The sequence below is a fragment of the Pyrus communis genome, chromosome 15, assembly GCF_041283825.1.
Source record: "Pyrus communis isolate YQ-2024b chromosome 15, ASM4128382v1, whole genome shotgun sequence".
Classification (NCBI taxonomy): domain Eukaryota; kingdom Viridiplantae; phylum Streptophyta; class Magnoliopsida; order Rosales; family Rosaceae; genus Pyrus; species Pyrus communis.
In genome coordinates, this window is record NC_142579.1 from 18,611,304 (window position 1) to 18,636,699 (window position 25,396).

The 25,396-nt window shown below is 36.9% G+C and overlaps 1 protein-coding gene and 1 pseudogene across 1 annotated transcript; both read left to right on the plus strand.

The window, feature by feature from the left end:
* The first annotated feature begins 11,024 nt into the window (after positions 1 to 11,024).
* On the plus strand, positions 11,025 to 12,491 carry LOC137709134 (ENTH/ANTH/VHS superfamily protein). Its single transcript, XM_068448260.2, has one exon. The coding sequence runs from the start codon at positions 11,287 to 11,289 to the stop codon at positions 12,346 to 12,348; it is 1,062 nt and encodes a 353-aa protein (XP_068304361.2). The 5' UTR covers positions 11,025 to 11,286; the 3' UTR covers positions 12,349 to 12,491.
* An 11,193-nt stretch (positions 12,492 to 23,684) lies between these two features.
* Positions 23,685 to 24,977, plus strand: LOC148690621 (uncharacterized; annotated as a pseudogene).
* The last annotated feature ends 419 nt before the right edge of the window (positions 24,978 to 25,396 follow it).

The window sequence follows — 25,396 nt, forward strand, 5'->3', positions numbered from 1 at the left end:
TAGATCACATCCTCCCAATCACATATTTCTTAGACTTATCGTTTAAGCATATAACATTTATATTAGACGGCCCTAAACAATAATATTTGCCTTTTATATTAAACTAGATTAGCTTAACATGTGAAATGTCCGTAAAGTATCATCATATGATTTGCGTTTAGGGCACATTTCCAACAATCTCCCATTTGCACTAGAGCCAATCAGCTTGGTCATCAGTGATGATACCTCTTTTGAATTCATTTAAAAAATGGCTGAGTAGTAAGCCTAGACTGTAACATCTCACATCGCCTAGGGGAATGGATCCTATAAGCCTTATATGTATGTTCCCATCTCTACCTAGCACGAGGCCTTTTAGGAGCTCACTGGCTTCGAGTTCCATCGGAACTCCGAAGTTAAGCGAGTTCAGGCGAGAGTATTCCTAAGATGGGTGACCCATAGGGAAATTCTCATGTGAGTTCCCAGAAACAAAATCGTGAGGGCGTGGTCGGGGCCCAAAGCGGACAATATCGTGCTACAGTGAAGTCGAGCCTGAGATGTGGTGGGGGCCTGGACCGGGATGTGACAATTTGGTATCATAGCCAATCCCTAGCCAGAAGTATGCCAACGAGGACGTCAGGCCCCTAAGGAGGGTGGATTGTAACATCCCACATCACCTAGGGGAGTGGATCCTCTAAGCCTTATATGTATATTCCCATCTCTACCTAGTGGAGGCCTTTTGGGAGCTCATTGGCTTCGAGTTCCTTCGGAACTCCGAAGTTAAGCGAGTTCGGGCAAGAGCATGCCTAGGATGGGTGACCCACTGGGAAGTTCTCGTGTGAGTTTTCAGAAACAAAACCGTGAGGGCATGGTTGGGGCCCAAAGCGGACAATATCGTGCTACGGTGGAGTCAAGCCCAGGATGTGGTAGGGGCCCGAGCCAGGATGTGACATAGACAATGGATATCTATATGTTATCCATACAAGCAACCTTGAGAATAACGACATCACCATTATACATGATTCTTAATCATGTGGTTTAGTATCTCATTTGAGTTCGGATCTTGATGAGACCTTGATTCTCTAGCTTGGGCTATCGCCCCATAAGTGTCGTAGTGTCGGCACACTAGAGACACTTTCTCGTTAGAACCGAATAGAGAATTCATAAATGAACTTTCCCATCCAAACAACATTGTTGTAAGCTTCTATATGGCGATAGATTTTGCATGCACGATGGAACACACTAAAGTCATTACTTTTAATATTTCCACTCAAATATCTCTTTAGTCATAATAACGAGATGTCCAATTATCTCTTCATTCAAAATGAAGAGACATCCAATGATGGATACGATATTAGATTCATAATCTAATACATTTACGCTTCCATTGCGTTACTTTAATTCTTCCTCATTCTTGATGAATCTATCCTTTAGTATTTCTTAAATACTTAAGGACTCACTTGACAGTTGCCATAGTAATGATCCTGGGCTTGCACTGATATCGTCTTGTACCAATTTTGGCACAACTCATATCAATATTTTTCATACAATATGAAATACGTATATCACCTTTTTGTGTATGCATAAAGGATTCTATTTACGCTTTATGCTTCTTTGGGAGTCAAAAGGTTGCATTCCCTTTTAGAATAACAACTCCCAGTTTGACTGGAAGTATCCTTTCATTTGAAGTTTATCATTCGAGAAACTTCCTATATCTATCGTCTATCAATAGGGATTGAGATAATCCAATTATATCTTGAAATCTATCATTATAGATTTCCATCCCATGTATATAGACTATGTCTCCCATATACATTCTATCGTTATAGAATGTTTTAAGTCATAACTTTAACGAAGAAGAATTCCTTTCATTTCCAAAATTAATATATCATATATATGTTCAAATTTAGGAATATGGTTAACTCTCACTAATCTTTTGTAAACCTAGTAAACAAATGATTCATTTACATCCTTATGAGAAATCAAACGATTTGATCTTTCTCTCATAAGACACTTATGGCTCCCACTAGCTTGCTAAGATTTATTATGGATGGATCTCTACAACTTACACGTCTTGTGATTCCTAGTTTTAGACATATATTATCAAGACTATCTTGATAATGGTTTCAGAAACCCATATTATGTCCAAACATTGAATCACCATTTAGTTGTAGCTAGCAATCTTCGAATTAATTGAAACTAAGACTACATCAAAGATGGTTTCTTCCAAGTCAACCAATCTCGTTGATTGTAGTCACCTTAAGCTACCATTTAGCTATGTAGGTTTCATTATTTCAGGTCAAATGGTACTATACCATTTCCTTGAGTATATGTTATATGTACACTCAATGTAGTCATAAGGATTCTCATTCTTATTTCTTTTGAATTAAGAGGTATAACTCTATGACATAGTCATAAAGTTCAAACCATTCAACTTAGACGGTTTATAAATCCTTCTCGACTACCTTGGAGCTTGTGGTGTAGGAACTTGGTTGTTATATTTGTTGATTATTATCTTGTCTCTCAAAGAACCCATTCTTTGAGTTCTATCTCTCGTTCATTTGATCTATGTTAGGCAAATCCTAGTGTAGGATTACAATGAGCTACCCAACGAACAACATTTGTTAGTTGGTTAGTAGAAGTGATATCCAAAGGTTAATATAAGGATGTCACACAAGATTGTTCTCAAACAAATATTGCTTATTAGCACACAACCTCAAATCTTAACATGCTTACTACTTGTCTTTCTTTCCAACTACATCCTATGGAGTCATGAAAATTTTGGAAGATCTTCTAATTGACAATCATATTGTTTTAGAAGTATATATCCTATATATGGGTAATTGATAACATCCAACGAACAAAATCTTATTCAAGTTCGTTCTTCTCCCAATGGAGAAATCCATTATCTTATGATGCTACTTTCCTTGATATCTTTCAAGGAAACTCTTATAAAATGTTATTTTTCCTTGGATCAAATCTAAGGAGATAAACACTTTAGACATCTTGCTCATCAACTTACATTCTTGAATTCTTTGAAACCTTTTGCAAAGTATTCAGACTTGTGTCTATTCAAAATAAACGATAGTCTAACCGAGAGCGATCTTTGGTAAATGTCATACAACATGAGTAGTATTATGTTGTAGACAAGTGCCACTAACATCTAAGTGAATTAACCTCAACAACTTTGTGATTCTTAATTCTTTCCAAAAGAATAAAGATTCAAACATTTTGCCTCTATACAGTTTTAACAAGAAGGCATTGGATCCTGATCTAACGATCCAAAGCATCCATTTATGACCAACTAGTAATTTATATTTTAGAGGTGTCACAACTCAGTGGGATTAGTCACTATCTTGCAACCTTTTGGGTTTTAAGCATCGTTATATTCTAACCAGTTAAAACTACCACATCATCTCTACTATAGAGACAATCAATTAGATTACAATAATCCAATCATTCATTAATAAAGAATAATGTTTTGTCAAACAAAACATCTCTTATAGTGATGGAATTAAGTTCCTTATTCAAATTGGAATGTAAAGACAATCCTTGGTTTTCCAATTTCTTTGGTAGTTCATATGAGGAAGTAAGTATTATCTGCATTCGCAGAGATCTATATTTTATTCACGTTTCGAATGTGAAGTACTTTCTCTTCTCTCATCAATCTTCTACTTTTTATTAGCCACACTTTTTCAACTATTGTAAAACATAGTTACTTATTAGCCACACTTGCCATACATTTCTTGCAAATGCCCCTTCCAATGTCCATCCTTTCATAAAGAAAGTTTGTTCCCTTGGAGTTATTTCGCCTTCTTCATTTGACATCTCCTTTGACTACAATAGTCATGGTCCTTAAACTCCCACTATCTCTCTTGAAACTTATTTCAATTGTGTTTATACACATCAAACGATTTGGACAGTGTGCTGTTAATGTTCACTATATAGTTTACAATAAACTTAGTGAACCATTTGGATAGGGACACAAAAGTGAAGTCCTTGCCTAGTTTTCATCTCTTGAAGTGGTTTAACACTTCAACACTGAATGATTCAAAATCATCATAAGTCGATGTTGATGGACTATTTTTGTCAATCAACCATTATGTTCTAAACATAATTACAAACTTTCGAGAATTGTTCAAGGCAACTCTCATTTCTTCATACAACAATTTGTAAGTGAAGAATCATGGTTCATAAAGTGCCCATACCCTTGTGCTTACTTCTCAAGTTCCTTGTTCATTTAACAAAGAAACAAGCACTAGTATTTGCGTTAACTAAGGGTTGTTCAAAGCAACTCTTATTTCTTCATACAACAATTTGTAAGTGAAGAATTATGACACTAAAAGTGTTGTCCTCTTTATGATAGACTTATCTAACATGTTCTTCCAATGATACATTATCGATAGGAAGATTGTGAGAATGAGACTACTTAGGTACATATACAATCAATCAAGACAATCTATGGGATTGTGGTACCAAGTCCGAAAACTAAAGCCTTCAGCTTTTCTTTGTCAAGTTTTGGATAACGTTTGCAAATATATCGGTAAATAAATACATAACGAATATAAATTGATTGATTTTAAGCTATTTGATCTCGATCATTAAATCAAATAGCACCACTCACTATTTTTGGCAAATTCCATATCCTTCATTGGAATTCGAGAGTTTTGGAGGAAACTCTTAGTAGGGTATGGGAGTCTCACTATTACCAAGCCCACCTCACAATGATATGATGTTGGCTCCATTGCACTTAGTTAAGTTATTCACACCATGCAAGTTCGCGTAGGGATTCAAGAACAACCTCACAATGATATGATGTTGATCATTCTCGTTGCCTACCTTCACAACATCATGTATGCGTATAGGACTCCTCCTGAGTGTAAACATTCACTTTGTACTCCCCCATGATAGGGTGAAGTCGGTGTACGAGTCACAAACAATCGAAGCCTATCACAGTGGAAGGCCACAAAAAAGTGTTCGAAGCACTATCCCGCTTGTCAACTTAATAATGGTTTGGTTGAGGGTTTTAGGTCTCATCACATATAAGCATGCTTTTTAATCTTATTAAAAAAGTTGGTCCTATTACAATTATTGGTCCATGTTATTGATTTAGTAGTATATCATACTCCCACTATGCTTGTAAAACGGTTTTTAAAGCAAGAATATATGATACTACTAACATAAGCTTTGCATTCATAGACGGACTATATAGTTGCCTTAGGGCCTTAGGATGACTATGAACCTTTGATTCAATCCAACACAAGCCTAGTGTTGGATCTCAATCTAGGAATGGTGAATGATTTTAGTTACGCATTTAATCACATTAAGGCGTGTTTTCTTATTGGGCGTTGGACCCTACTACTCTAATTTCATGCATATCAAATAAAACAAGAAAGGAGTACTTCAAAGTAAAAAATAGCCTATGTTCTGTCACAACTTAACGGGATTAGTCACTACCTTGCAACCTTTTTGGTTTTAAGTATCGTTATATTCTAAACAGTTAACACTACCACATCATCTCTACTATAGAGATAATCAATCAGATTACAATAATCTAATCATTCATTAATAAAGAACAATGTTTTGTCAAACAAAACATTCATTCATCTCTTATAGTGACGAAATTAAGTTCCTTATTCAAATTGGAATGTAAAGACAATCTTTGTTTTTCCAATTTCTTTGGTAGTTCATATGAGGAAGTAAGTATTATCTACTTTCGCAAAGATCTATATTTTATTCACGTTCCGAATGTGAAGTACTTTCTCTTCTTTCATTAATCTTCTCATTCTTATTAGCCACACTTTTACAATGATTGTAAAACATAGTTACTAATACGGAATCAAGCATTCAAGTAGAAGAACTAACTATTTTGAACTATTCAAGAACAATTTAAACACCTTCAAAAGGTGTGTTCTTTACACTTGCAAGACATTGCTTGCAAATACCGCTTCCAATGTCCATCCTTTCATAAAGAAAGTTTGTTCCCTTGGAATTATTTCGCCTTCTTCATTTGACTTCTCCTTTTACTAAAATAGTCATGGTCCCTAAACTCCTACTATCTCACTTGAAACTTATTTCAATTATGTTATACACAACAAACGATTTGGAGAGCGTGCGGTTATTGTTCACTATATAGTTTACAATGAACTTAGTGAACCATGTGGATAGGAACAGAAAGGTGAAGTCTTTAACTAGTTTCCATCTCCTGAAGTGGTTTAACACTTCAACACTCAATGATTCAAAATCATCATAAATCCATGTTGATGGACTATTTTTGTCAATCAACCATTATGTTCTAAACATGATTACAAACTTTCAAGAATTGTTCAAGGAAACTCTCATTTCTTCATACAACAATCTGTAAGCGAAGAATCATGGCACATAAAGTGTCCATGCCCTTGTACTTACTTCTCAAGTTCCTTGTTCATATAACAAAGAAACAAGCACTAGTGTTTGCATTAACTAAGGGTTGTTCAAAGCAACTCTTATTTCTTCATACAATAATTTGTAATGGAAGAATTATGACACTAAAAATGTCCATGTCATTGTGCTAATCTTCTCAAGTTCCTTTGTTCATACAACAAAGTAATAAGCACTAGTTGTTTGTGTTGTCCTCTTTATGAGAGACTTATCTAACATGTTCTTCCATTGATACATTATCATTAGGAAGATTGTGAGGATGAGACTACTTAGGTACGTATACAATCCATTCAAGACAATCTATGGGATTGTGGTACCAAGTCCGGAAACTAAAGCCTTCGGCTTTTCTTTGTCAAGTTTTTGGATAGCATTTGCAAATATAACGGTAAATAAATACATAACGAATATAAATTGATTGATTTTAAGCTATTTGATCTGGGTCTTTAAATCAAATAGCACCACACACTATTTTTGGCAAATTCCATATCCTTCATCGGAATTCGAGAGTTTTGGAGGAAACTCTTAGTAGGGTATGAGAGGCTCACTATTACCAAGCCCACCTCACAATAATGAGAGAGTACGCTTACTCATTTACATCTCATGTAAGTAGCCATCTAATTTGTCCTTTAGAGAATGATGCCTCATATTGATATGATGTTGGCTCCATTGCACTTAGTTAAGTCATTCCCACCATGCAAGTTCGGGTAGGGGTTCAAGAATAACCTCACAATGATATGATGTTGATCATTCTCGTTGCCTACCTTCACAACATCATGTATGCATATAGAACTCCTCATGAGTGTAAGCACATACTTTGTACTCCCCCATGATAGGGTGAAGTCGGTGTATGAGTCACAAACGATTAGAGCCTACCACTGTAGAAGGCCATGAAAGAGTGTTGAAAGCACTCTCACGCTTGTCAACTTAATAACGGTTTGGTTAAGGGTTTTTAGGTTTCATCACATATAAGCATGCATTTTAATCTTATTAAAACAATTTGGTCCTATTACAACTATTGGTCCATGTGATTGATTTAGTAGTATATGATACTCTCACTATTCTTGTGAAACGGTTTTTAAAGTAAGAGTATATGGTACTACTAACATAAGCTTTGCATTCATTGATGGACTATATAGAAACGGTTTTTAAAGTAAGAGTATATGGTACTACTAACATAAGCTTTGCATTCATTGATGGACTATATAGTTGCCTTAGGGCCTTAGGATGATTATGAACCTTTGATTCGATCCAACACGAGCCTAGTGTTAAATCTCGGTATAGGGATGGTGATTGATTTTAGTTACGCGTTTAATCACATTAAGGCGTGTTTTCTTATTGGGCGTTGGACCCTACTACTCCAATTTCATGCATATCAAATAAAAGAAGAAAGGAGTACTTCAAAGTAAAGAAGAGCTTATGCTCTATTACAACATTTAGCCAAACCAAATTACTTTAAAGTAAAGAAGAGCTTATGCTCTTTTACAACATTTGATTATATCAAATTACAACCAAAATCTAATCCATACATTCCCATGGTTCAAACAATTTGAGAGACGGCCTTTCACATAGCTCAATTATCGTAGGCTTAGGTTCATAATCACCCTTTCTTTAATTAATTAACGCTTTAACTAATTAAATTTGAATGCAACATTGTCATTTGGTTTTTGTATCCATAGAATTGATTTAGATGGAGCTAAATGAAATGAAAATCCAATTCTCATTTAAAGATACAAAACTAATTTGTTCTCAACTAATTTGGGCCAAAATACAATAACCTCAACTTTTGGGCTATATTGCAAAACACAAACTTTTGAGGTCACTTTGTAAAAACGCAAAAGTCCACTACTTCATGTAATTACAATTAGAACCCAAAAATGCCAACAAATGCAAAACCTTCATTAAAGGAGCAAAACAATTTGTCCTTTAGTGATTTTAAGCCTTTACGTAAAAACGTAAACTTTCTGGTCAAAGTGCAAATACACAAAAGTATCAAAACTTTATGTAATTGCATAAAAGCCCCAAAAGTACCCCCATTATAGGTGTGGCCGGTCATGGTGAGTAGTGATGGTGTGTGTGAGTTGATTTGTATGTTTCAAAGGTGATTGAAAGTTGTAAGTGATTGGTATGGTGTGAATAGTAAAAAGGGTATGGAATTGTTTGAAAAATCATACCCTCCATCACTAACAAAAAAATAAAATAAAATAAACAACCAAACACCCTTTTTGAACTTTTTGTTCTTGGTAAGAACAACAGGAACAAAGCAAGAACATTGAAGAACATCCATGAAAACCCATAAGAGCTCCATGAATGTTTTCACTCAATAAAACTCAAATTTTCACTACTCAAAAAAGGGTTAACATCCTAGGGTACTTAGTGGGTTCCAAAAGTCACTTTAAAACACTTTTAACAAGACAAACATGAACCCAAAAATCCACCCTTCAGATTTGGCCGAATTTCCCCATAACACATGGTACCAAATTTTAGCTCCAAAATTCATGCTCATATGAACTACATCTACAACATTTGAGTTGGCAAATTTTCAAGCAAAATTTACATTCAAAGAAGTAAGAATAAAGCTTGTAACAATTACAACATCCAAATCAAAGCCTATGTACTACAAAATCCGAAGGGATTCACCAACTACTAGACCTAGGCTTTGATAGCACTTGAAGGAAATATTTGTGAAAACTAGTTCATTTGAGCAACATCTATGCATACAATTAACAATTAAAAGGCGGAATCATGCTTGTATGTACTAAAAAAAACAAAACTTTACCCATGAAATTCAAGGCCTAGTAATTGTGATGAACCAAGACTCAACCCAAATCTTAAAGAAAAGAGTTGAGAAACTTTTATACCTTTGAAACACCTCTATGCTTAGCAAATGATATTTACCCATATGAGGGCCTTCTTTCCTTAGTCTCCTTGCTCCTTGACTCCATGCATGTGGATGGAGGAACTTTGTTTCTTGGCTCTCTCCAAGTTCCTAAAATAGGGAACCTCTAAGTCTCCACACCAAGGAGAGCATTAAGGAATAAATGAGTGACCTAGAGGAAGAAAGATTGCTAGCTATTTTACTCTAGGGTGGCCGGCCTCCTAAGAGAAGAGAGAGCTTTGTGTTCTCACATTTTCCCTCTAGAAAACCCTAATGAACTTTTGGCTATAAAGCCTTTTATATAGTCACTTCACTTAAGTGACAAAAAGAACCAAAACCCATTCATTTACAATACGGCCGGCCTTCTAAAGGCTTTGGGCTATTTGGGACTTTTGAGTCTTTAGTCATTAAGTTGTCATACAACTTAAGTTAATGGGCTTGACGGTTCTAATCTCAATAGGCCTTGAGGTCGAATAATTACTCAAAAGTTAAAACGAACTTATTCATTTGATTAATTGACATATTAATTAATCCTAGCCATAAATAATTAAACCATTTAATTATCCTTACTCATTTTCGTTGTTTCTTCAATCACTACCTTACACGGTGTACAATCCATTAGGTTCCTTTTAGCGAGGCAGTGGGCGATTAGAACTCTTTAAATCGATTGTGAATTGAAACATACTTTCAATTCTCCCTTAAGTGATTATACACCTTTAGGGCTTCCACAAACCATGAGTGACACCTAGCAGTATATCATGGCTATCCAAGCTAATCAGAAGAGGTGGAGAACCTATTTAGTTTAGGTTTACAATGCAATACAGTTTTTCTCTAATACAATACTTTTGACCACATTGTTTGGTTTGATAGTTTATTTATGTCTACTATCCAATTTCATTCTCTTACTTATATGATTACCTTGAATGTGATTTGAAACGAATTCCTAAATATCATTCATACTTTGGCCAGAGATTCTTAATCATATCATAGAGTATTCTCCCTCAAACGGTTTGAAGGTTAGAGATCCCTTGTTGTGCATTCACGTGGCTTAACCCTAATTATGTCGTGGACACCCTTTGACGGAGTGACTTTGACATAGTCAAAGATCAAGAACCTAACCACAAGACAATTATGATGCCTCAGGACAAAAGACTACTTTGCATTATCCCAACCATGAGTTCTCGTGCGACATGAGTATGAGAACTCCTCGTTGATCGCGTTCAGTGGATTCATTCTCTATTGAGCACCAACATGCTTGTCTTTGTATCATTCACACCAATAACTCGAGACCAGTCACTTTCTCTAAGAGAAGACATAGCACGTACTGATCTTAATGGACTGTCAATGCCCAATTGGCAATCCTTTGATCAGGAATGTTTAGGGTATGCATACGAAAGAGAATAGTCACATGAATCTAACTTATTTTGATCACATTCTCCCAATTACATATTCCTTGGACTTATCGTTTAAGCATATAACATTTATATGAGACGGCTTTAAACAATAATTTTTGCCCTTTATATTAAACTAAATTAGTTTAACATGTAAAATATCCGTAAAGTATCATCATATAATTAGCTTTTATGGCACATTTCCAACATTGAATACACTTAATTAAAGATTTCCTCCAACAAATTGGCCAACATAAATAATAAAAAAGTAATGAATTAGTTGAAAGTCTTTAATTTAGAATTTTCTCTCCCGACAATAAATATATAAAATATGACAAGGCCAGTGATATTCATGAACAAGGATTCTCTTCAGATCCACGGATATGAGGATTAATCAATTGTGTTTGTTCATCGTGCATCATGCAGTCAGCTTTCGTTAGATATTATTGATGTTCAATTTTAAATTAAAAAATTAAAAGATTTCTAACTGTACGATATACGATGAATGAACACGATTGATTAATCGTTCGAAATCTTACAAAGAGGATTTGGAGAGGATGCTATTCCGATATTCATATCAGAACCCGCCAACCGATAAACCCGTGGCCGACACAAACACATGACATGGGAAAAACAAGAAAGATGAGAGACCTGATGGGGGCAATCAAAGACAAAGCCTCTCAAAGCAAAGCAGCCATCCTCTCCAAACTATCCGCCTCCGCCGCGTCCTCCTACCCCTACTCTCTTCACCTCACCCTCCTCCGCGCCACAACCCACGACCCCTTCACACCCCCACCCCAAAAACACCTGGCCAATCTCCTCTCCTTTGGCAACAGCTCACGCGCCACCGCCTCCGCCGCCGTCGAATCCCTTATGGACCGCCTCCAAACCACCCACGACTCAGCCGTCGCCCTCAAATGCCTTCTCGCCGTCCACCACGTGATCAAGTACGGCTCCTTCATCCTCCAGGACCAGCTCGCCGTCTACCCCGCCGCAGGGGGCAGAAACTACCTCAACCTCTCCAATTTTAGAGACGATTCTACCCCTTTAGCTTGGGAACTCTCCTCCTGGGTCCGATGGTACGCTCAATACGTCGAGAACCTCCTCCTCACATCTCGGCTTCTGGGTTTCTTCCTCGGATCCAATTCCTGCACTGTGGATAAAGAAAAGGAGGAGGACCGAGTCTCCGTCCTTATGAACGCTGAGTTGGTCCGAGAGACCGAGTCGTTGGTGAGTCTGGTGGAAGAGATTTGCAGAAGGCCCGAGTTGTTGGATTTGGACGGGAACGGATTGGTGATGGAGATTTTGGGTTTGGTGGGTGAGGACCAGATTTGTGCGATGAATGAAATTATAGTCCGAGTCAACGAGTTCGACGAGAGGCTGAGTTGTCTGAGTTTATGCGACTCGGTCGAGTTGTTGAGTGCGTTGAAGCGGTCGGAGGAGTGCGCAGGGCGGCTTCTGGCGGTGCCGAATGTGAAGAGTGATCTGGTTAATGGGTTTTGGAGGCTGATTAAAGAGACGGTGGTGAAGGCTGCGAAGGTGAAGGAGGAGGAGGGGAACGGTAAGTTGGTGGTGGCCATGAGGAGACATAGTTTGAGTGAGTCGGCTCGGTTTGGTGACCGAGATATCAGACCATCTGACTCGGTTCGATTCCCGTCGGGGAGACGTGTTTCATTTGGGTATTAAATTGTGTGCTCGATGAATGTACATTTTTTTAAAAATTTTGTTCTTATTTTTTGGCTCTTTGCCTCGTACATGTAAAATTCTTGATATGAATTTACTCGAACAAAGCCTAAATAATTGAACGAGCAAATTTTCTTTTTGCTTAATTATTTGCGAAATAAACATTGCATGTGCAAGTGCAAGCTCGGCGTTGGATTCTATCTCATTTTTCTTCAATTATTCGTAGCGTTGAGTTTTAATTTGTATTTGAGATTTTTGTTTGGTCAAATTATGTTATTGAGTTTTAATTTGTATTTGAGATTTTTGTTTGGTCAAATTATGTTATTGAGTTTTAATTTGTATTCGAGATTTTTGTTTGGTCAAATTATGTTTGAGTTAAATATCCTGTCCTACATCTTTAAGTGTTGTCAATTTCCGACAGAAAGCGAAAGCGGTAGAAGAGTTCTGTTTAGTTGTAAATAGAACTTACTTGAGGTTGAGATGTAAGGGGTAGATATGTAGTTTACACATCATTTTTACTTCTCACATTTTTTATTAATTTTTATCATTTAATTTTCTTCAATTAATTTATCAGACGAATAAAAATTAAAAATGTGAAAGAAATAAAAATGAATGTATTGATAACACACTTCTATTTTATATCAAACAAAAATGTCCACAAGAAATTATTGTCAACCATAATTAAATTGAACAAGTGGCAAAAGCAGATAGTGAAAGGCGATAGAAACGATAGATAAGTTGCACCTTATTATGTTGAAGCTACTAGACAATTTGATGTGATAGTTTTAGAAAATAATCACTAATGAGCAGTGAATGAATCAAATTTCTACCTCTTATCTTTGAGATTAATGTTGCATGATAAAGTTTCACTTGGGGAGAAAAATTTATGTGCAGACGCTTGGACTAGGTAACTTGTAAGAAAGTTTAAACAAAAATATGAGATTTTCTACATTTTGGTCACACCGATCTTACTTGATATGAGAACTCAAAGCTTTCTAATTAATCAAACACCAGTACACAAGTTTTTCTCCGCACTCAGGGCTAACCATGATAAAATACATGAGCAATATACGTAGACTGGCAAAGATGTTTCATCCACACCATAATCAAATTTTGACATGCAATATACACGTCAATATATGTAAGAATTACTTCTGCATGTAACGAGATCCTTGAGCTGGCTATCTATGAAGCAAGAGCATATTGTTCCTATACATGTCCGTACCATCGTATGGTCCATATAAATGAGGTCTAAGGCCTCCCATTGGAACCCTAAGCAAGACCCTATAGTACAGGGCCTCATCGGAGGTTGTATAAAAGTTCCCAGAGGACTCCATATAGGGACTAAGCTGTGGAACCAAGTGGAGCCATTAGAGCACTTCCAGCGTGGTGGAGGCCCCCTAGAGCTATCCACTATGCTATCCACCCAGCGAACAGCAACTGCCCTTAATGAACAGTAATCGCATTTTGCATCTCCATCCCTGCAGTTGAATAGCCCTGGCAATTGACAATAAAATATTACTATTTTTTATTTATAAAATAATACAAAATAATTTTATTTGTAATTTTAGATAAGATTTTTAATCGTTCTCGTTGCACCACATGTCATTATCCGAAAAGACAATTATTGATGATGGATTTCCGATAAGATTTTTAATCGTTCTCGTTGCACCACGTGTCATTATCCGAAAATACAATTATTGATGATGGATTTCTGATAAGATTTTTAACCAATCACGGCACGCCACGTGTCACAATTTGGTCAGATTTTTAACGAATGACGGCATGCCACATGGCATTATCTACAACCTAATCATTTCTGAATCCTCTATATAATCCACCATCCATCCTCACAAACCTCACACCAATTTTCTCAAGATCTTTATCATTATTCATAGTTTATGCTTCATTCTTCACCAAAATCAAAATTTGTATCATTATTCATAGTTTATGCTTCCTTCTTTCAATGTCTTCTTCTTCCTCAAGGATGATGTGGGAAATCGATCAACAAGAGGAAGAATTGTTTAACCACTCAGAAGGAATGTTTAATCTCCAAGTGGCCCAAAATGAGATGGAAGATGATGAGGAGCGTAGATGGACAGATGACGAAGCAAGAATGGCCAGAACCTCACATTCCCACCAGGTCATCCAAGCAGTGGCTCAGATCTATAGGCCCAGCTGTTCTGCAAACCTTGATAGAAGCAGGCAATGACGAGGTACAGAACTCTTGGACGATTATTTTGTCCGTAACAGTGCATTCCCTGATACGTACTTTAAATGTCGTTATAGAATGGAACGACATTTGTTCAACAAAATCATGGTTGCTGTTTGCAACCATGATTCTTACTTTGTGCAAAAGAATGATGCTTTTGGTGTTATGGGTCGCTTTCCTGAGCAAAAAATTACTGCTGCCTTGCGGATGCTTGCATATGGAGCATCTGTAGACCAAGTGGGCAAGATAGCGAGGATGGAGAAATCAATCATTCTTGAATCCCTGATGAGGTTTTGTGGAGCAATCGACTCTATCTACACCGTAGAGTACCTCTGAAAACCTACTGAAATGGACTTGCAAAGGCTTCTGAAGAGGGTGAGATGCGAGGTTTTCCTAGGATGATTGGAAGCATCAACTGTATGCACTGGACTTGGAAAAACTGTCCAAGTGCATGGCAAGGTGCTTATAGGGACAGAAAATGAGCAAAAAAATATCATTTTGGAGGCGGTGACACCTTTTGATATATGGATTTGGCAAGCTTTTTTCGATGTTCCGGGAGCTCAAAATGACCTCAATGTACTTGCCCAATCCCCAGTGTTCAACGATGTCCTACAAGGAAAGGCACCAAAAGTCACGTATTGGGTCAACGGACATATGTACGACGGGCCATACTACCTAGCAGACGGCATTAACCAAAGGTGGTCATCGTTTGTCAAAACAGTGCCACGGCCGCGAAGTGCAAAGGAAAAACACTTTGCAAGCTGTCAAGATGGGTGCATGAAGAATGTGGAGCGCGGTTTTGGTATCCTTCAAGCTCGATGGGCTATTGTTAGGGGTGCTATTAGAATGTTTGATGTAAAGTCGCTTCGATCCATCATGATGATGTGCATCATTCTTCACAACACGATTGTGGAAGATGAGTACGATTATGATGTTGTTGATGAATATGAGCTAGACACGATGAACAATTCCATAACACAAATGTATTGTGCTCATGACGCCACCGAAAAACCCGTGCAACACGAACCATTAGAAAGGGATGGACATTACGATGAAAGGGTCATTCAATGATATACTGCACTTCAAAGGCCATATATGTACAATGTTCGGCAAATTGACCTGATAGAGCACCAGTGGGAATTAGAACAAGCTCAATGTACTTAAGTTCATTTAGTGTGTTTGTTTTTATTTGGTGTGTTTATTTAATTTTATTTGTTGTGTTTTTTTTAGTTCATTTAGTGAGTTTTTTATTACTTGGTATGTTTATGTAATTTTATTTGGTGTGTTTATGTCATTTGAATAAAGATTCTCTTAGTATAATAAATAAATTACCAAATTAAAACAATTTACTCTCACATTAAATAAAGTACTAAATTCAATAAATTGGAAACAACATAAAGTACTCTATTCAATAAATAATAAATTACAACCCAAAGTGATTGGAAAATTATGGGCTCCGATTACAAAAAGTACTCTATTCAATAAATAATAAATTACAACCCAAAGTGATTGGAAAATTATGGGCTCCGATTACAAAAAGTACTCTATTCATCATCACTTAACCAATTTGTGGTGCTAGGATGATCTTCTCTTGTCGTGCTAAGACCATCTCCTCTTGCTCTCTCTTCTCTTACACGCCTCATTCGCACCACGTCCACTTTCTCCGACTTCCAAAAATATTTAGAATTTGGTGACTTCCCTTCTAAAGGTGTGTTCATAATGTCACGATCTCATTGAGCCATTCTTTCTTCTCTAACTTGTTCCTTTTCTTGCCTAAGTAGCTCTCTTTCTCTCTCATTAGTTTGAAATTCTCTCTCAATAGTTGCAACTTTTGCCTCCTCTCTAGCCTTATCAGCCTCAAATTTCACCATTTCTCGTGCCAAACTCAATTCATCTTGGCAAGCAAGTTCTTCTATATACTTTGCATAATCATTCTTGGAAGCACTCCCTTTTCTCTTTGAAACCTTCTTACCTTGAGGCCTAATTGGATAACGGGTCGACCTAGACGCTTGTTCAGGGGGGCGTTTTTGGCACTTCTTCTGCATCATCTTTATGAACATGCAAGGCATGATCAGGTGTAGAGTGTGGAGGGGTGTTGTTCATGAAAACGTTTGGACCGACAAGCACAACTTTGAATTTAGGACAATCTTTGACAATATTCCAACATTCCCACCGGGTGAATGATTTGCTTTTGCTTTTGGCATTATACCAAGCTTGTGCTTGAAGTTCCTACACAATGCGGGAGAAGAAATAATTATAATGAAAGTAGGTAACAAATAAATAATACAAAAAAATAATTATAATCAAAGTAGCTAGCAAATAAATAATACCAACAAATAATTATAATCAAAGTAGCTAACAAATAAATAATACAAACAAATCATTATAATCAAAGTAGCTAACAAATAATTAAGACAAACAAATAAATAATATATTGTTACCTGATCCGCTAAATTTTCCCCACTTTAAAGATTACCACTAGTTTGTGCCAAGGCGTCTCTCCACATACTAAATGATTGGCTAAGTAATTTCCAACGATTGGACATCGATTCTTTAGTTGTTTTCCCACCCATTTTGTCAAGATAATTGGTATGAATAAGACTCCACATTTCTCGCAACTGCATCTCATTACCCGTAAGTGAATCATGAGTAACTTCAACCTAGCTAGTACACAACGCAATATCTTCAAGAAGCGTCCAATAAGTACCTGCCTCATTAGTAATTTTGTTGGGAAAATAATTGGATTGAAATTTTGAGAGAAAGATAGGAACGTGGTTGACAGTAGTTGAGAAAATAAGAAATTGTGGTGTAAGGCAAAAGATTATGAGAAGGTATTTATAGAAAAGTAAAATCAATTTTTTCATTTTATTTTTCAAATTTTTATTTTTCAGATTTTTAATAATTTCTTACATTTTTTTTTTAAATTTTTTATTCAACCTAATTAATCTATACCGTTGGATTTAAACAAATTTGAATTCCAACACTCCAGATTGTGCCACGTGGCACAACGGCAACATTTCTGATTTTTTAACTGTCTTTTTTTATTTTTAAAGTTAAATAACATGGACCATTGATCTCAGATCCAACTGCGGATATTAAATAAGGTTATTTAATTTTTTTCTATAGCAACCTTTTGCTAGCAAAAAACTTAGTAGTGAAGAAACTTGCAATCCAAGCAGATTCTAAGCTGACCACTAACCAAGCCTCAGGGGGTATATGGCAAAACGTTCAAGGATGGCTCAACACTTGGATAAAGTATGGGAGTAGCTCACGGCGCTACTCACTCACCCCTCATCTGGGTAAGCTCTCCAATGCGAGAGGATAAACTAATTTCCTAACACCCATCTATTAAGCTCTCTAGTGCGAGGAGGTGAATTAATTCCTTGACACGTATTTGGGTATGCTCTCTAGTGCGAGAGTGTAAACTAATTGCCCAACACCGATCTAGTTAAGCTATCTAGTACAACAGGGTAAACTAATTACCCAACACCCATCTGGGTCTGCTCTCCAATGCGAGAGGATAAACTAATTCCCCGACACCCATCTGGTAATCTCTCTAGTGCAAGAAGGTAAACTAATTCCTCAACACCCATATGGGTTTACTCTCCAGCAGGAGAGGGCCAACTTCCCATGAATTTCTACACAACTACACATTTTTTATGTGATTAGTTAACAATTTTCATATCCCACATATCTTTATCATGTTGTGATGTAGGCACGTAGCTCAAAGGATCGAATACTCAAAGACTAGCTAAGCAGTAGATAGTTAAGGGGCAAAAACTCATGACGAACTCAAACAGCTTGACTTTGCCCCCAAAAAGCCAAAGCTCACAGCCATAAGTAAATTCGTGGGATCGTCTTTTTTTTTTTTCTTTCAAAACAATATGCCCAACCAACGATCCTCCGACTAAAAGTTTTGCAAGATGCTTTAAGCAATCAAAGTTTCAAGAAAAATAAAAATGGAGTAGAGTGAAGAAAGCAATTTATTAAATTTCTAGGTAATTGATAAACTTGCACAAAGGTCGCTAAAATCCGGCACAAGCTAAATAAAGTAGACTACTCATTTAGTAGCTTGGATGACATTGGGCTCTCTAGCAGCCATCCTGCCTTCAGCAGCTACTTCACAATTAGTAGTTTGCTCATCTGACTCTTCATCTTCAGTAGCTCCAGTCTTGGCAACTCTATCCTCGAATGTTCCATCTATGACAGCTGAAAAATCAAACTAAAGCAATTACGTCCTTCTTGGCAAGCAGCACATACATGGTAATAGCAGAAGGAGTAGACTTTGATGCCTCTTTAAAAACTGAATTCATTTTTCCACGTGACAGACTTTCTTCCCCTTCTTCTCGTAGTGGCGAGCTTTTCAGAAGCTGATCCAGACTTAGCCACAGTTGGATATTTCACTTTATCTCAAAACTTGGACGGTGGAAACAGTTCAACATCAAGCCTTCCGGAAGTAGTAGAAGGACTTCTTCTCAACTAAAGGTCCAGTAAGCAAGCTTACCTACTAGCATAGCTTCGTGTAATTCTCCTCGGCTCGGGCTGAGCCAACTCTTGGCCCTAGCCAACCAATCGCACCACAACCCGAAACAGCTCTCGTAAGTTGCCTTACCTACACCACATCCCCGTGGCTACCCAATCACTTCCTTAGCCCCTGTTGAGCCATTCCACCAAGCCCTTAGGCTCTAGAAACTTAAAGAAGAAAATTTCAACTCTTCGAAGGGGTAAGCAAAAAAGAAAACTAGATGAGAGGTTTACAATATTCTTTACCCTTTTCTTTCTTTCTTAAATTTTTCTGTGATTTTATTTAACCTTCTACTTAAGACATACTTATATAAATCTTGGTGGTAATCGGCTTCCTTATCCCATGAATACTTTGTTTCCAAAACAAGGTGAAAAAAATACATCAAATTGGGAAACAACTCTTTGCATACCTAAGCAGCTTGGATCTCTACACCTACTGCCATTTTCTGCTTTTAACCCAGCAAGTGTGGAGTATTTGTGGAGCTAGAAATAATCCAAGAAATCCAGAAGACGACACATAAACTTTTTCTCAAGGAAGATAAGATTGCCTTCATTAAATGGGCAGGACCCTTAACTACTCCTACGCACAGCTTAACACCCCTGAAGGTTCTAGCAACTAATATGACTGCTTAAAGCTCCCTGGTTCGTGGCATGGAAAAGTCAAAGTATTAAAGATAGAGTTAATTACTAAATTCTATCTTTAATACATTCCTAATTGAAGATGATCAACTCAATCAAGTAAGGAATTCCTATCACATCAATTGGGGATACTTCCATCATTATCCCAAGATATTTTCTCCTAATTAATATCCTGGAAATATTCTTTCCTCATTCATGCAATAGGTGACACACCTTGGCTAATAGGATGTTGCCATGTGTAGGGCAAAATCTTAACCCCATGGCCGGCCACCTCCTATTAATACCTCAACCTCCACCAAATTTTGGTAGGCGTTTTTCTACACATAACACTTACTCTTTTCAGAGAAACTAATTTAGGCATTGTAAATCTATTAGCCAAACCCCCCAACCCACCTCGTGGGTGCGTGAAGCGATGGTCTTTGATCAAAGGTGTTGATTGTTTTGTAGATACAAATTCGTCAAGATTGAAAACAACGATTTTTTTTCTACCACAATACGAATCAGACTCATAGTGCCTAACGCTTATATGTAGACAACACACTCAACTAAACCACTGTGGAATGCCTAAGATTTGAACCTTTGGGGATATAGGCGCATTAACCTAGATTATTATATATTGTCTCCAATAAGAAAGTCCTTATAGTATAAATCTTAATTTATATAGTTTAAACAGTTGATGTCCAACAATAAAAAGGCACTAAAAATCCACAGCCGATCTACACCGTTGAATGCAACAGTTTACAAAAAAATAAAAAATAAAGCAGTACAACTCAGTCAATATCAGCACATCAACTTTCACGTAAGTGCACAACTTTCCAACCAAAGCGCCTAAGAGTAGCTCTAGCAGGAGCTCGTGCTCGAGGGACAGGCTGCAGAATAGGGCTTGATTGCCCGAAGGAGGAAGTGTAGTGTTGGCTGGCGAGTGAGCCCAAGCAGGCCCGAGGGAGAGGCTTGTGGATTCGTGCTGGCCCGAGCGCCCGAAGGCAGTTTGACGTGGGCTGACGTCAAGAAGACGTCAACCGCCTTTTTTATATTTTTTTCTGTCAAGCATGTGGTCTTCAAGCGTGCGTGGGCGCTCGTCAGCCGACAAAAATTCAAAAAAAGGGGCTCGTGGCGCACTCAGTTTTTTTACCGTTGGGGAGCCACGTGGCTTCGCCACCTTCGTTGGATTTCAACGGCTACGATTTGTGGACCGTTGGATTTCCTGAGAAATTTTGTATACCATAATAAATGGAGAATTAAGCGGAGCGATCGAATAAGGAAGGAAGAGGAAAAAAAACCCAAAATCAAAAGCTTTCCGCGTTTCAAGTCTCAAAAACCAACTCTTCGGTTTCCAAGGCCTTCTAAATTATAATAAAAGAATAAAATACAATTACCCACTCCAGCATTAAATAAATACACATAAAAATTATTAGGATAATGTTTTATTATCTTCTTTTTCTTTTTAAAATCACACCACACTTACAACTTTCACATTACATATCTATATTCTTCTTATAAAAAATAACATATTATTCAATTTATATATTATTAGATAAATTTAGTTTATTTATACGATATATGATATATTAACTTAAATCTACCTAGACTGCCTAGGCGCTAGACCTTAGTCCACCACCCCAACTAACGCTTAACATCTTTTAGAGCCTTGATTAAAACTAGACTTTAGTTGTAAAAAATGACTTACATGGCATGGGTAAGCTGTTATAGTGTCATCTCGTATAAATAAAATAAAGATATGTATAAGTTTTGGTCCTCATGTCCTTATTTCATTAGTATGGAACTCCACCGTAACAGTGTACATGTGCCATGTAAGTTGCTCTTCTAACTGTATGATGACTAGAATCTAGTTGGCTTTCCTGACTTGGATCCTTATGTTATGTCTATATACATTCCCTCAAACTAAATTAGTGAAAACCAAGAGAAAGGTTGGACTGCAAGTATTTGATTCTCGATTTAGATAAAGCCTTAGTGTAAATGTCTACAAGTTGATCATTGCTGCAGAGTGAAGAATGAAGAAAGTTGAGGTTACATAATAAATCTAATTGACAGTATGGGGAGTAGTCCAACTACTTATGAGTAAGGGTGGGTTTTTTTCAGATCAATTCATTTTTTTGCTAAAACTGAAAACCGAACAGAAATCACTACCAGGTTCCATTGGATTCGGTTTTCCTTTCCCTTTTTTTCGGTTCGGTTTGTCTTCAGTTCGATTTTTGTCGTTTCGGTTTCAATGTCGGCTTTTTTTTTTTTTTTTTTTTTGACCCACCTATTTGACTCTTTCCAAAACTCTACTCTTCCCATGTTTTTACGAGACTTGAGCCATTAGTGACATTTTAATGGAAGTTCTTGTTTTAATTTGTTATGAGTGTTGATATTGTATCTGCAAATACTAGTTTAATTGCTTAATTATGGTTTATTTTACTAATAAATGAGTCTGGTATTGAAATTAAAGCCTAAGGCTACAAATGTATCATCTGAAACTGAGGAACCACAGTCTGAGGAACCAAATCCTACTCCTGAGAGAGTGGAACAGCACCCCGAAAGCGCAAGCCCCCTCCGCAGGAGAACACTAACTCAAATCTCGGGGTGCAAGAAAAATCTGCCAAAAAAACATGGAAGAAAAAATGGACTATTTTCTACAACTCTTTGAAAAAAATGAATTCAAAGGTCACCTTGCAATGGAATAAAATTTTGTTACTTACTGATATGTATTATAATTAATTTATGTTCGTTATTCATAATATTTTTTTTGTGAAATCAGGAAAAGAAGAGGGGTAAAAACCTAGGCTGTCTGGGCCCGAAAGATGTGAATAAGCGTAACTTACCGCTAATTGTCTCTTTTTTTAAAAAGAAAAACCTAAGCTGTCCATCCAACTACATAATTCCAAAATAAAAAAATAAAAAAAAAAAAAAAAAAAAAAAAAAAAAAGGGGAAACTTGACAAATCACTCGTGCGCAATACGAAACAAGTTTTCTATTAGTCATGCAATTCGATGCCCGCGATAATTAATCACTTAAAGTTCTTGATGCTTCAAACATACCAGTGCATTCCAATTAGCTAGCTGTTATTTGTCATACTAGCAGATGAGAGAGCAGCACTGCAGCAGAGAGCAGACTAACTCGATAGTAGAGTAACTTGTTGTAATGATTTTTTAATTTTAATCAAATTAGAGTGATAGCTCTTTAATTAAAAATTCATTATCATTGGTCCCTTAACTCATTAAAATGTGTAGCTATGGTTCTTTTCATCAACTTCATTAGAATTTTGTCAAAATAAGTTATGTTGGGATGACCATTTCTACAATTGGGGTCCCTCAACTCATCAAACATGTAACTTGTTGGAAATGTGCCCTAAAGTCAATCATATGATGATACTTTACAGATATTTCACATGTTAAACTAATCTAGTTTAATATAAAGGGAAAATATTATTGTTTAAAGTCATCTCATATAAATGTTACATGCTTAAACGATAAGTCCAAGGAAAATGTAATTGGGAGAATGTGATCTAAAGAAGTTTGTTGTGATGCTGCATATGACTGATGCTACATCTACTGATGCTGCATATGGAGTCTACTACCAAGGTGACCCCTAGGGTAAATCTCAAAGGTAAGGCTTATTGTAATCTTTAGGGTAAGGCTATGTAAATCACATTTTCCCTTTGACTTAAGGGAGGATACTGATTAGGGTAATGTCTTTGTGTAAGGTTTAGATTAGGTAGGCAACATGCCTTTTTCTTTCTTGTCGGCTGCTTGTTGTAGCCATCCTTCCCATCTATTTTCCCTCTCCCTTCTCATATATACCCAGACTCACTCTTGTACAAACATACATGAAATATACATTGAAACTTTAAAACTAGAAAATCTACATGGTATCAGAGCAAGTTTTGTAACTTGCTTTTGGCCTTTTTCCTTTTTTTTTTTTTTTTTTTTTTACCATTGCATCTTTCCTTCAATCTTAAGCCATGGCTGAAGAAGATTCAGTAAACATAAAGGGTGACATCTCGCATACATCTCCTTCAAATTTCTCAGACGTTAAGGTTAACACCAATCAACGTTTGTGTTCAGTTCTGTTGAACGAGTTTAATTATCTCCCTTGGTCTGGAGCTGTGTCTCTTACTCTCGGAGGCAAAGGGAAATTAGGGTTTGTAGATAGAAGTGTGGAAGCTCCAGCTCTTCCTTTACATATGGTGCATGGCTTTCCAAAGATCAACTTGTCATGTCTTTGCTGCTTAGCACCATGGAGAAACATATTGCTAAGATTTTTAACTACTACAATTCTTCATGTAAGCTTTGGAAAGCCTTGCAGGATATGTATGGAAATCAAAACAACCATGCACGTGTCTTTTAACTTAAGGACATTACCAGTGCCCAACAAGAAGGGAAAGCATTTGTTCAACACCTTGGATGTCCCAAGGCTATGTGGAATGAGTTGGATGTATACCTTTCACATACCATAGATCTTGCCATTCTCCTAAAACGAGCCGAGGAAGACAGAATCTACCAGTTGTTGGGGAGTTTGAACTCCAAGTACAAGGATCTAAAGAGTCACGTCTTGATGAGTTAAAAGCTTCTCACCTTCAACAATGTCTGTGCAACTATCCAACGACAAGAAGTAAGGAAGAAAGTGATGAATCCTGAGCACAACTTGAGATTGACTGAGACTTATGCATATGCCTCAAATTACAAAACCTCAGAGGCTAAGGTGTACAAGGGTAGAAATCCACACCTGAAATGCAAATATTGCAATGGTATTGGTCATGTGGAAGTGTTAGGAACTTCATCCTGAACTCAAGCCTAAGTTCAGTAAAGATGGAAAAATGATACCAAGGTCCTCACAGCAATTTCAACCTCAATACAATGCCTAACTTGCTAATGTTCATCCCTCTATTGTCTCACAAGGATCCATGGAGTTCACTGCCAATCCATTGTCTTTTATCAATGAGTTTGCAGCTTATCTTCAAAGCAAGGGACATGGAGGAGGTTCACAAGCTCAAGGAAATGAAGAGAACAATCATGCATCCATGTTGGGACAGTTTACTGGCTTTCTTGCTAGAAATGAGAAACCTTCACAGGATGAAGCACCAGGTATACTCAAAGCATTAACTAGTACTGAAAATGATTGTTGGATAATTAATTCAGGAGCCACAGATCATATGACAAACAAAATCACAAATTTGCATCATTTTAAACGTCTTTCAAATCCCTCACATGTGTCTGTTGCAAAGGGAAAAACTGTTTTAGTTTTGGGAAAATGAGAAATAAACTTACTCTCACACAAAACACCTTCCACTGCCTTATATGTACCAACCTTTCCTTTCCAACTTCTGTCAGTTAGAAAGATCACAAACACCCTAAACTGTCGTGCCATTTTCTCACCAAATAACGTGATGTCTCAGGATGTTCTCACCATGAAGATGATTGGTGAAGGGGTCTGCATAAATTGACCAAGAACACCTGTTTTACTCAGGTTCTTCAAACTTAATCGAAGTTCATAGATGAAAACCAACTTTGGCATAAGAGATTAGCTCACCCCTTTGAAGTTATCTTGTTTAAACTGTTTCCAAATTTTTGTAAATCACATTTTACTTGTGATACTTGTCAATTTTCTAAGTTTACCTAGACTACCTTTTGGTAACTCAATGTCTAGGACAAGTAAATTTTTTGAAATGGTCCA

What these genes read in the sequence shown, in the direction of transcription:
- LOC137709134 (XM_068448260.2), top strand. Translation starts at nt 11,287, where the DNA reads ATGGGAAAAACAAGAAAGATGAGAGACCTGATGGGGGCAATCAAAGAC.